The sequence below is a fragment of the Coptis chinensis genome, chromosome 4, assembly GCF_015680905.1.
Source record: "Coptis chinensis isolate HL-2020 chromosome 4, ASM1568090v1, whole genome shotgun sequence".
Taxonomy (NCBI): domain Eukaryota; kingdom Viridiplantae; phylum Streptophyta; class Magnoliopsida; order Ranunculales; family Ranunculaceae; genus Coptis; species Coptis chinensis.
In genome coordinates, this window is record NC_141459.1 from 2311828 (window position 1) to 2325699 (window position 13872).

Genomic DNA, 13872 nt, shown 5'->3' on the forward strand with positions numbered 1-13872 from the left:
AAAAGTGCTGGTTTATTCTTTTTTTTTTTGGCAAGTCTGTTTTAAATGAGATCATTCAATAATGCTGGCGGGTTCCCAGACCTTTGGTATCATCACCCAAAATTTTTACAAACTTTGCTAGTTCATTTGTTAAAGAGTATGACTCTTGCTCTAACCAAAAGCGAAGTCAATATATCAACTAAAGAAGAAACGGTCAGTTAACTCGCTGGTGAGGAATCGCTTTCAAACGGCATTGGTCCAATTGGCTTATAGATGATTCTGCACTTATGCAGTGTGAATACTTGGTCTTACTCTCTTACCTTGTAGACTTGTAGTGATAATGCGTAGAAAATTAAGTTAATAAACAAGAGAAATTGATAACAGTTCCCAACTGGTGAAAGCAACCTGCTGACAATATATAAACTGCTGAAACAAATAAATAGTATTCGGAAGACCTTCCAAGTTCGAAGCAAATAGAAGAGCCAGAACTACAAAAATTCCAGTTGATCTAACTACTAATATGCCAAGTGCTGTAGACCAACTGTCTAAGTGTAGTGGCACTGTCTTTATATGCTTAGGGATTGGTTTAATGACACCTTCAGTTGGGATTAATGGGGTGTTTGAGTCATATGCATACGTTACAGCATTTAGCATATTTGGGATTACTGTAATCGTCAATATTTGTATACAAATGGCCATAGGTGTGATTTACTGTTTCACTTTAGAACATTCCCTCATCATGATCAACATGTTGTTATTGCTCTCATAAAGTTATGGATTAACAAGGTTGTTAGTATCCTGGAAAACAATAAGATATCCTGTCAGAACTGATTTTTGGCCACTCTAAAGTGTAAAATGATATAAGGTTGTGGAACCTAAAAGGCTTACTTATATAGACCTCAACAATTTTGCTAGCTTGGTTTGTAGGGATTACTTTTAGCTTTTTGTTGAAACCACTAACGCATCAAGACTCTTGTTGAAATGAAAGACAATTAGTAAGACTAGCCTTGGAAGGATACTTTGTGTTTTCAGTTATTCCAACTGCCAGATGATACAAAATTTACTCCATTTTATTTCAGTGTAAAAAAGTTATGCTGGTACAGTGTTGAGATGTGAGTTAGAGAAGGTGAAGTTTTTACACGTCACTCAAAGCTTTTTTTTTTACTCTACCTCCCGGGTGGGTATATTGGCTGGCAGTGGGGGACCATATCCAAGGTCCTGGAATTAATATTCACACTATCCACTGGGTGGAAAAGGTGTTTGTAGTAATGAAGTTAGAAGTCACCAGTAGACAAATTGAATGTATTATCGCCAAACACTAGGTTTGAAAAGAAAAGTTCATGAGACTGATGAACTGTGCAAATGTTATGGTCTACTGACACCCACTATTTTGGAAGTGGATATCATGTGAGGAGCTGCATAGGGACTTTTTTCTGTTGTTTAATTGATTTGTCATTCTATTGATGGAAGTTTTTCTCAGTTCTAAGTGATTAGACTCAACCTAAAGCTACTTAGATCGAGTTAGGACTAGAATTCAGCAGTTTGGTTTTAAGCAGTGCGACTTTGCAAACCAAGTGTGCCAGTCCCTATATAGTGAAAGAGTATAAACCTAAAAAAGTTCCCAATGTTTGGGCACTTTGATTTATTTTTTTTATGCTAAGCAATTTATCATATGCATATTAACATTTTTTTTTGCTGGAATATACATTTGAACTTGATTTTGTGATTATGTTATGAGCTATCCATGTCTGGGTCATAGTAGTTTGATTATTTCACTAATACAAAGCTCTGGTCAAGAATATTAGCTCACTTGATTAGTTGATTGTTGTGTGCGAGTTGTTTTTTGTTTAGTTTTTTGCAATAACAAGTTGAAGGATTTTCTTGAGTATTTAAGACGCCTAGTCTACTACCTTCTTCGTTAAGGCGCCAGGTCTCTCTTTATCTAACTCCATTAACACGAAAGTCATCCCATATCTCCAAGGATCGCCTCAAGTTCCCCACCTTTTTTTCGCATGATAATTTTAGATGTCTTATGGTTTCTGCAAGTAATATGATTTAAATGCATATATGTATTGTGCGGAGTAAATTACCATTTTTCAGTCAGACTTATGGAGTAAACGTTAATCTTTAATGCGCTAACTTTACTGGCTTAAGAGAGGAGTAAGTAAGTTAAATGGCTGAAAGGTTTTTCAGAAGACATCGTGGTTTAAGCCATTTTTGCAAGCAAGTTTCAACGAGATGCAACATGTAACTTTTGGCCACTAAATAAGTTACACACTTACACGCAAATGACACAACACAACTTCTATTTCCGTCATACTAATTTACAACTTGGGATAATGTCCGCCGTCCGTAGCACCTGTTGTAGATGTTGCACTGTACTAGGGACTTTAGATTGAATTTTTATATGTTCGAAAGCATGAAATAATGTGACTTTTGATCTACTTATCGCTGTTTAATTGGATCATATCAGCTATCAGAAGATAAAAAACATATCCATTTTACGCATTTTGAATATCATCATATATATGGTTTGCCCCATGAAGGCATGAAGAACAACAACTTTTACGACTGGGTCTGACATAGATCAAGGGGTAAAGCAACTGCAAGCATAGTGGTAGCCATCCATCTCCTGAGAGCAAAGGTAGGAAAAACTGTTATTATATTCAAAACAAACAACGAACAAATGAAAAGGGGAGCCCTGTAATACAATCAGAAGTAGCAAGCTTTTGTTACTGAGATTGATTTTGCTCCCTTACACCACTCGGCACGATTCCATGGAAGTAACAATTTTATCACCCACTTCGTTTCCTTGTTTATCTTATATGCTACCCACTTTGTTTCCTTGTTTATCTTATATGCTAGATCATGAAATAGCGATTTGAAATCCAATTACCTTAGGAAGTTAGGAACTATATATGTTTTAGAAGCTACAGAATATGTAACAGCATGATGACAATGAGCGCTTATATGAAATTATAGGAAGAAAATAGGAACTGAAAAAGTAGGAATGGAGGAGAAACGATAGGCTGAAGATTCATCATCACAAGTTCCTAATCTATCATACACCCTCGTATGAAAGAATAATGAATATTAGTACACAACTCCAAAGCCAATTGTTAGTACAGCAAGATTCCACTCAGTTATAATATGATTCAGAAAATGGCAACTTTCAGAGAAAAGTACAAGGTATTCTATGACATATTCTTTGGATTCAGTGACGTACCTCAAACGCCTATTTCATCATTTTGTACGTATCGTCTCCATATTCTATGCTTGCTTAACTCTATCCCAGAGCTTCGTCCTGTTGTCTCTGGTAGAAAGAGATAGACGAAAAAACCGCCCAGTAGATTGAAAACAGAGAAGATTATGAACACCCAATTACGAATATAACATAGAGCAAGCTCAATCACTTGAGCCAATACCAATGTCAGGAACAAGTTTGTGCAGCTGGACGCAATGGATCCCACCCAGTCCATACTCGGTGGGAATCCCTCACTCATCCAGCCTCTAGGACCTAAAGTCCCACTGGATCCACACATCACAAAGCATATTAAAATTGTAGCACAAATAGCCGGCGTTCTCTCCAAGCTAAAACCGGGTTTCATGAAGACAAGGAAAAGAATTCCAAGCAAAGCCTACATCACATTATTTGACATGAGTATATGCAAATGATAAACGATAAACTGTTTGGATAATCTATGTCGGGTAATAGGTGTATAGAGCTCTAAGAAGCTTATAAGCATTGTCGTCTTATCTAGCTATTTTCCATGATCGCAGCATTAGGTACCTAGGCTGAATGATGCCTTTCATCATCAAGTTATCCGATTTTCCTCAGCCATGTATAAAATAGAATTAAGCCATAAAATTCAAGCTTTGCGAAATCAAACCGACACAATCATCAAGCCAAAGTTCATTAGCTCACACCTGCAGTAATTCACCCAATTTTATTTAGGCATGTTATCCACAATTTTTTTCATTAAAACTATCCGAGTAGCAATGTTTTCTCTGAATATACCACACCTCTAAAAGGAGGAATTGAGAAATTCAATGATTAAAAAAACTCATATACTCCGTCCAAAATAAAGTTGGCATTAATGGCTATAATGACTAAATAAACTCACATAACTAAAATGGACTCTTTAGAATGGACAACCAAACAAAGTTGGAAAGAAAATTGATACTTCCAGTAAACGTTTTTGACAGTTTCACTTACAGTGTGGAAAACATGCTCTAATATTTACAAAATTAGGAAAATCTTGCCAAAAAGCCTTCACCAATTCCCTTCTTCTTCATTTAAAAAACCTTTCCCCTTCGTTGAAAGACCATAAATTCACAAACAGAAACACACCAATAAACATCCGGATAAATCAATGCAAGGACACTACACGATAGACTCAACAACATGTTATGGTACCACTCAACGAATATATGATACAGGGTAGGGGTGCAAGTGGATATCCAAATATTCGAATCCGATTCAAATTCGTTTTCGAAAAATTAGATATTATCCGAAAATTTCGGATTCGAATTCGGATTTTTTTTGTTATGTCCGAACTAGTTTCGGATATGGATTCGGATACTGATATATCCGCATCCGATAATATCCGATCCGATTTAAAAAATTAATAGTTATTATATATAATTAATTTATTCATTTTTTATTGTATAAAATATTATATAAAATCATAAACTAATAATATAAAACTATAATAACAAAATAATAATAATAAATGACAAATATATATATTTATACTAGTTTTTATAGTGGTAAAATGAATTATTTAAAGCAAATAAAATTTTAATTAATTTTAATTTTCGGATCGGATATTATCCGATATTTGTTTCGGATATCCGAAATCGGATTCGGATAAATTTTTTAATATCCGTCGGATTCGGATATCGGTATAAATTTTCGAATTCGGATACAGGCATATCCGCACCCGAACCTATCCATTTGCACCCTAGGATAGACGGTAGAATATATAATTCAAAAGTTACTTCAGAAAAATGTGCTAAAAAAAAGAGCCCAACTTCAAATTTCATGATTGGACTCTTCTTCTTTGGTGGAATTTGATTTTAATCCAACAATCTGGTCTGGAACATCTATGCTCTAGTAGTGAAGCGACTCAACCTTGATCACATGCTAAGGTACAAATGAAGTTTTTCAGCTAGAGGGATCGAAGAAGAATGTTGTAGATTGCTAGGTGTTTGTGAGAAAGTGCGAGAAAGGTAAAAGATTGGAGTTAGAGATATAGAATGTTACCATCGAGAAACCCGCAAAGAAGAAAAATGTCATAGTCATAATTCTTCTTCCAATCCTCCCCACTAAGAATAACGTCAATATAGCACCCACTATAGTAGAAGATGACATGACAATACTGTTCCATAATACTGATTCTTCTGTCAGGTATCCAAGATTCAAGACCGTTTCTGGCATTAATAGCACTATGACCATTGACCCGGAACATATGTTCAACACTTGAGAAAAGATTGCTATAATTAGATGAGGACGATACCTAGAAGACATGATCAGCTTGAAGTCACTCTCAGAATCAATGACTTGTTGAATTATTGTGGAGAACTCAAGAACACCTAACCTTGAACCCCTCAGGCTTATTAAAGAGGCTTTTGCAAGCTCAGTAATTCCTCTTTCCATATAACTTTTAGGGGGGTCGATAATTAAAAAAGATACTATGATTAACGGGATGGCGGGAACACCTTCAAAACCTACTAACATCCGCCATCCCCAAGGCCATTCTGTTGCCATATCGTTGAGAATATTTCCTAGTGCAACACCAAAAAGTATAGATACTTGGAAGACAACATCAACAATTTTTCTTCTTTCGGAGAAGGCAATTTCAGTATTGTACCTTGGTATAACCTGAAATTCCAATTAATATCAATTAATTATACTATTAAACTCTTGGAATAAACAATAAGTAGTACTTGTGCAGTATATCAATCAAAAAACAATGACATGATATGACAATTCTACTAACAAAAAAGAGATTAAAATCAATTTATGCAGTAACAATGTGCCAATTCAGTCAATTAACAAATACAACTATTTGATCAATAGTGTGCGCCATCACAAGGAGCTGTTGTTCTCTTACAACAATTATGTGGATGGATCGGATGAAGTGAAAACAACACTAAAGAAATCTGCTGCAAGTGTTGTTCTTCAGCTCCCTGATATTTATCAACCTTGATGATCATTGTGTCTCAGAAATATTGGTCTGAAACTTTTTTTCCGTGTTTACCTTTTTTGTTGGTGAGCGTAAAATGTCTCATGTGTAGAATCAACCATTTCTTACAGAATTGTAGCTAAGGAAAAAATAAAAATTTAAGTTTCATGTTGCTCATAAATGGGGGAATAACAAAAAGCTAATTATAAATTCATACAAGGACCAAAAGCTAAATGCATGTACTTGTAGTAGGACTAAATAAAACTTTGATCTTGCACACATAAGGGTAGGTTGGGTATTCCGAAAAAATAAATCAGCCCAGAAACAAAACGGTCAACTGTTAGTCAGGAGGACCAAACCTAAATAACCCAAAAATCTACGACTATTTCTAAAGTCAAATTCCCCTCAGTGTTTGTCTTCACTTAACTTAGAGTGATAGACAGAGAAAAAGTGAGAGGGTTAGGGAAGCTAGAGTACGACCAGTGCATACAACACTTCAGCCATGAACATCCATTAGAGCTCTCCAAAATCCAAGTACCTCTAAACATGGCTTCATCATGTTCAGGGTGCGATCTAAAAAAAACCCTCTAGCTGGATCTACATTTGCAAGGCCTGCAAGTATGTTCTCCACATTCCATGTTCTCCACATTCCATGTTCTCAGGTGCCTCAACTCCTTCACCACCCTGCAGATCCCAATCATGCCCTCACCATCCTCGCAGAACCTGCCTACTCACAATATGGAACCAAGGCAACAACATCTGCAATATATATATATATAGGGGAGCGATCCGTTTACCATGGTTTTTTATACCATGGTTTATACCACGCCCCTTTACAAGATGAGTTAAAAGCTAATATTTTGTGGATATGATCTCCTAAGTCCTAACTATGGATAGATTTTCCACAAAAATTCGGCTCATTTAGAAATCTCTAACCTATTTAAAAATTGTTGACAACTTTAAAGTTTTTTTTAACTGCCCAAATTTTTCGATTTTGCAACCATCTTTTGACATTGTTAAACATCATCAAATGAGCTGAAATTTTGTGGAGGTGATCTTCATGGTTTGTTGGACATATCCGCAAAAAATTAGGTTCTAGTTCGTCTTGTGGGTGAAGTTGTGGGCCATGGTATAAACCATAGTATGAAAACCATGGTATATTGATCCCTCCCCATATATATATATATTGCACTACTTGTAGCCTAGACTTGCATATCCTCCGCACTTCCATGCCTTTCTCACTCAAACACCAATCCCAGCCTCATCCTCTTAATGTCGCATTCCACCCACCCTATCGAACCAAAGGCTTCTCTAGTGACATATGCAAGTTGGGATCAAATAGTTGGCTCTATTGCTGCATGATAGTGTTCAGCTAACCTGTGCAACATCTAAGCCTAGAGTATCAGAGATTTAACATCAGATTAGGGTGTCATAACTACAAGTACCACTTCAGGACCGTAATGCACTTCCTGGTTTAAATAAACAACAGTTATTCCAACCTTCTGGAACTGCGGGCCAACCAACTGCTAATTTTATTAGTGCAAGTTCGTTGCCTAGAGTTCACCCTGCACAGACTAAGAACATAGTTGAGGGTGCCACACAACAGGATGACCTAAACTATGTTTAGAGTGTCAGTGGAAGTAATCACAATGGCAATAATTCTGTTGGTACTTCCAGTCTTAAAAAATCTGTGGAAGTACGCAGAAGCAGATTAAGTTGACCATCAAATTTTTTGTTTGCTTTATGAGAACAAACATCTTTCCAATGGAAGATTTTGCCAACATTTAGCATCAGCAGCCTCTTCTCCTTATCCTAATCAAAATGAAACTTTAAAGTTGAGATTTTAACTAGAATGTGTCAAAATTTCAACTATATCTAGCCGATGTGTCATGCCGTCACCATAGGTATAGCATGCCACCAATAGTGTCGAGATTTCAGCCAGAATTTGGCAACATAGTGCCAGACTTTCAATTAAGTACTTGGATCTGAATACATTCGGTTTGTGCTGAGTAGAAGAATGAATTTGCAAGAGTATATGGGCATTTTTAAGCCTACGGTGGTGACTAAAGGGGTTTTAGGTTGTTGTTTACAGACGGCATCTTCATATTTGCTAATGGACAAAAGGAATAAATAAATTTGTGAAATACATAAACCCTCTACAATCTGAAATGGGATTAATAGATAAAAGTCTAACAAACCACATACCTGAGATGCAAGGCCAATACCGATGCTAGCAAAGACTCTTCCCAAAATGAAAATATATACATTCGATGAAGTCATGCTGACGAATGCGCCCAAGAGGATAAAGATAGAGAGAAATCTGAAAACTATTCGCCAACCAAATATTCTGCAGATTGAACGAGATCCAAAACTTGAAAAGATTAGAACTATGTACCACACAATTGGTATTGCTTGGAGAGGAAATGGACTAGTTCCGCAGTAGTAGGTCCCAAAATGCTCTTTCTTCATATACAAACTATGAAGAAATTTGTGTAGAACATAATCGTCCTGCAAGAAGTTGCTACTCTGTCCTAACTCATAACCACATAGCAGGCCTCCCAAAGAAGATGACACCCAAATAAGCATGAGGGAGAGATGTCCCCTTCTCTGAATCTACAATTCAAACATGAAAAAAAAAATCAATAAAGTGACTCAAAGCTATAAATAAAATAACTGTTACTGCGTATAAAAACATGATTGATAACTGTTGGTGTACAAGATTTATGTGATAGTGGAAGTTACTATAACTGTACCCACAAGGCCACAATGTTATTAACTTCTTGTAGGTTATGTAAACTGAATGTAATATCTATATATAGAGACTAAGAAGGAAACAATGAATAGATATGTTGTAACAACTAGTTTATTCTTCTTGAAACAACAATTTGCTTGGACTGTTCCAACTGTTTCTACTTCTCCACAATTGTCCTCTCCAAAACCAAATATCTTCGTACTCACTAAACCTCCACACCAGTCCACCACCTGTGCCTTCTTCTACAAGTTCATCATGTTCTTTTACTCAAAGAAACTTACATGTACCGTGTGCCATCCTACCATTATCTCAAACTTCTAAGGCTGCACCCACAAGTTTAGCATCTCATCATCCAATGATTACACTCTCACAAGTCGGGACACGCTATGGGACAACTACATCAGAGAATGTAGCTCCACCGTTAGCCTCTCATCATCCAATGGTTACACGCTCCCAAGATGGGACACGTCGTCCTAAAGCTTATCTCTCTACCAAGTATCCAATTTCTCACTGTTTTCTTACTCAAGTTTCTGGTGATTGCACTGAACCTACTTGTTTCACTTTAGCCAACAAAGATAATCATTGGCGTCGCACATGGTCTCTAGTTCCTTTTCATTCAAAGATGATTCTGGCTGGTTGTAAATGGGTTTATAAAATTACCTGTGAAACTGAGTCAAACAGCACCACGATCGGTGAAATTCGTGGGCTGCTCTCCAGCTCCGAGATCTCCACGATCACTGAAATTCTTGGGCTGCTCTCCAGCTCCAAGATCCCCGTAATTTCAGTAATGGAGTGATCAGATTCTGCAATTTCACTAATTCTGTCAGAGATAGTATTTGTAGTATCTTCACTGCCTTCGTTTCTTTCACTGCAAGAAATTATATATGAGTCAGTGGTAACACTAATCTAAATTCATTTCATTTCTTATACAGTTAGTTAAACATACCTAATTCCTAGAATACGGCGGATTGTCCTCCATATATTGATCAAAAAAACCGCAAGAACAAATGGCAGATACTTAAAAAACATTCTTCAATTATGGGAACTGACAAGCTGCAAAAACATAAGAATGAAAAACAATAGAACCAATAGTGATGGAGAAAAGAAGCACAAAATTAGGGAAATCGAATCATGCTAGATAAGGAAACTTACGTTCCGCACAAAGAATGAGAACAACATTATCGGATACATAATAGTGAGGAGTAGTAACAAATCACATAATGCAATGATGTATAACACAAAAAACCATGAAAACATATTTCTAGCCATGATCTGTACTTTCACCCGTCTTTCCACAGTAAGCAAAACAAAACATCTTTTTTTTTCAGAGAAAAAAAGGAAATAATAAGGAGTGAAAGAGAAAGAACTCTCCTGTGTGACATGTTTTATTGAATAGGGATTTTGCTCTAAATTATCTCCATTGGCAGAGATGTTTGAAGCCAAAAGGTTCCAACAATCAGTAGAAAGCCAAGAAATTCCAAAACCACAATAGTTAGGTTTTATCCCATTTTTCTTCTTTGGCGAACTCCCAAGTTGATATATAGGTATACAATAACAGAGCTCTCGTTACAAATTTTGACATTCCAAAACAGGCAGCAAACTAATATCTTCAATGTTTGAGCTTAGAGTTTTAAATGGATATTTACAAGCCTAAACAAGTACTACACAAATATATTAAAATGCATCGAAAATAAACTTTTGAGTAAGGCAATTAAATTAGAAAAAATAGATTGAAGGAGACTGGGTTCTTATCAACAGGAGGAAGCAAACAAAGCTAGCCAAAGTCTACTTTAAAGTAAATCACACTGCTAAGTAAATGATTTAGTAAGACAGCACATGATAAAATTTCTAGCAGCTAGGTTCACTTAAGCATGTGCATGAAGATCACTATACAGAATTACTTCACTCACTCTACCGAGAAATCCTTATAGGAAAAAATTAAATCAGTTTCAGTAGTATAATGTCTACTAAAAAGCCTTCATTCGTATCCTGAATTCCTGATTCAATTACTCACAAACAAATTTAATAGGATATGAATACTTTTTTTTTCGCCAGCAAAAAACAGTATGTTATATTATCGTGCCTTTAGCACTGAACATTTTGAAACTCTTTTGCATTACACTCTGAACATTTTCTTTAAAAAAAAGAAAAAAAGTACCCAGTTACACAGTTCTTCTGCTTCCAAGGGATGCCATATACAACGCTATATAAATTTAAAGCATTGTCGTGTTCTTGATGAGGAGTTATATGCGCGGACAGCTCTTGCTGAACCAAATCTGAAACGATCACAAACATCATGTCAAAGTACATAAACACTAGGCAAATAACCAAAACAAAGAGAACAGGGCTACCAAACAATTACAGAAACGTTAAGACCTGGTTATGAAAATGAATACAGAGGAAACTTTTACAATGGGCTTGTGAATGGATAACCATACACAACATTTTGATCATCCTTCCATCACATACAGACGACAAGATTTGTATATTTTTAAGTGTCACTCTTTCATAACTGTACCACATACATATATATTAATATATCCTCTCTTGATTTTGTCTTACATTATAGAAGTATAGTTTAAGACGGTTTAATTTTCAGCACTTTGATAAATAAAGAGTACATTGAATTTCAGCATTCAGCTGTAAATTTGGTACTAAACGCTGAATGCTTAATGGGACACAAAAAGGTTCCTAAATGCTAAATTATCTATATTCAACACTGATGAATGCTGAAAAGTAAATAACCAAGTATCGAGAAAAAATACTCTTAAAAGTCATGTAAACAATTTAATAGTTAACTTTATAATATTAAATATACAGTGAAATATTCAAAGCAGTTTTTGTGAAAGCTTGTACAATGACACTGTCAGCCTAAAAATTGAATCATGAAAGAACCTGCTTAGAGTTAATTAGAAATGGTGCGAGTAAAGTTAACAATACAATGCTACTGAATAAAGAAGATCTTACAGTATAACTAAGCCTATTCCTTCACCAAACAAATATCTCAAAATAGAGAATACCATCAAACTGCATAGACAAACACAAATATGCGGCTCTCCCTACTGCATTTAAGCTTCTTCCCATGATTGTGAAATAAGCTCATGAAAATGTCAGATGTTATAATCAACAATGTGAGGGCACTGAATACATTATGTGGTCACGGCTAAAATGTTCATGAAAACATTATGATAATGTCAAAGGGTATTGTGAGTAAAAGCTAGAAGATGGATAATTGAGCTGTTAGAAAACTTAGTATGTGAGAAAACAGTCTCATACAAACTCCCCTAACATAATGCCAACGAACGGACATAGTTTGCTTACAAGAAACTAAAGGATAACCTGAAAAAACTAAAGAGAGTGAATAAAGTTACAGCACTTCTACTGGGAAGGGAAAATATCCCAAGAAACAGAGTGGGAAAGGGTTTTCACCGCCAAAATCCTATTTAAAAAAAAAAGAGAGACCAAACTTTGCTGCAAAAGTTTTACAAGAAAAATACATTTTAGTGGTGGAAACACCTATCCAACTCCTTGATCCATACCATGTTCTTGACTAATTATAAATGGAGGGGGCAAAAACAATCACAGTGTACATGAAAAATATTATAATTTTGGCACCTACAGTAGAGGCAAGGAGTCAAGTTGGAACTAAGCACAAGAGAGAGTACTAGATATTGATAGGTGGCAGGAACAATGGTTAAGCGCTGATCGGGGTTCCGAATGTAATACTCACTATATGTTTGTTCATCCACCAATTACACTTCCTGAACGAGCTCATTTATACAAAAAAAAACAAAATACCTCCGTCTTTTATTCTTTTTCTTCATGCTTAGCTTTGAGATCAGAAGAGAAGAAAATAGTCTTCTTCGGCTACGGCTAGCTGTGATCTCCATTATTACCTGTTACTATCCATTTTTGTACAACTGAAGCTTCTTCTAGTACAAATTTAAATGCCGCCTTTCCTTTTTCTGTTTGGCTATATGTATATAAAAAACAAAGGGAATTTCGACTTAACCCCCCAAAATTTGGTAGCGTTTTTTACTAAACCCCCCATTTTAAAAATCATTTGAGTTTGGCCCCTACTCCGTCAATTTTGTGTGTAACATACGTTTGTACTTTACATATTAACCATTTTGCCCTTTCTGGAAAAAAAAACAACACATTTTATTTTTCTCCGTTAAAACAAATCAAGTTTGAGGTTTACTATTAGTTAGTGTAAACCCCCCAAACGTCAATATGCTATTTACATAAACCCCCCAATTTTCAGGTTTACGATTTCTAACAGGTGAAAACACTACTACATGAAAAGTAGATTCAGAGGGATCACTAGTTCCCCACATCTAGGGAAAGTATTATCATCATGATACTTCCAGAAGTTAAAAATTGCTTCACGGAAATGAAGCCACTAGTTAATTCCAAATAAAAAATTCAACTCGAGAGTGAATATTTCAAATTGAGTGTTAGTGAATCCTGTGTTGGTAGTACTCGAGGTGAGTCTGACTCTCTTCCTTTACTAAACTTTACTTTCTACTCTTTCGCGTCTGAAAGCGCATGAAGACGATTGCGAGGTTGACGTCGGGCACCCCCCAAATAGATTGAATCTTGATGAGTCGAAATTGCGTTTTTTGGCCGGGCTGAGACAACTTTCCCGGGGACTACCAGTGAAAGACTTAGTTTTGATGCTTTAAAGAATGCCTTTGGAAACAACCCATATAATTTACTTGCTCGCCTACTACGGTTAAGGGAAATGTTTCTGTCGAAAGGCAAACAATGTGTGGAATCGGTGAACTACACTTGCTTTTGGATAGATGTGTGGGACAGAGGGCTCGTGGTGTACCTTCTGCCCACCCTTCCTCATCCGCTTTGATAACCGTGTGAACAGAGAGTGAGCAGAAGGGAAGGAGATCCTCATACGAAGTCGCACACTTACTTGAGCAGTGTGGGAAATTGGGGAAT

At 36.1% G+C, this 13872-nt stretch overlaps 1 protein-coding gene across 3 annotated transcripts; it reads right to left on the reverse strand.

Moving 5' to 3' along the window:
* Positions 1–2203: 2203 nt before the first annotated feature.
* LOC147501151 (sugar carrier protein C-like) lies at positions 2204–12908 on the reverse strand. 3 transcript variants are annotated; one of them, XM_086606190.1, is made up of 8 exons: positions 12718–12908; positions 11078–11195; positions 9866–9972; positions 9580–9787; positions 8373–8780; positions 5246–5863; positions 3206–3617; positions 2204–2611 (listed from the first exon to the last, which is right to left on the reverse strand). In XM_086606190.1, exons 3-7 carry the CDS (start codon positions 9946–9948, stop codon positions 3207–3209), a joined length of 1728 nt encoding a protein of 575 aa, XP_086462316.1. In that variant the 5' UTR covers positions 9949–9972; positions 11078–11195; positions 12718–12908; the 3' UTR covers positions 2204–2611; position 3206. The 3 variants fall into 3 exon arrangements, with proteins under 3 accessions (XP_086462316.1, XP_086462315.1, XP_086462317.1); XM_086606189.1 differs by having other exon boundaries at positions 12650–12908; XM_086606191.1 differs by lacking the exons at positions 11078–11195; positions 12718–12908 and having other exon boundaries at positions 9580–9722.
* Positions 12909–13872: the final 964 nt, after the last annotated feature.

Excerpts from the sequence above, each read along its gene's own strand:
- LOC147501151 (XM_086606190.1), bottom strand. The coding sequence starts at position 9,948 with ATGTTTTTTAAGTATCTGCCATTTGTTCTTGCGGTTTTTTTGATCAAT. Across the intron at positions 8,781-9,579 it reads TGTTTGACTCAGTTTCACAG|ATTCAGAGAAGGGGACATCT; the intron begins GTAATTTTATAA and ends TTTGAATTGTAG. Across the intron at positions 5,864-8,372 it reads GTATTGGCCTTGCATCTCAG|GTTATACCAAGGTACAATAC; the intron begins GTATGTGGTTTG and ends TTGGAATTTCAG.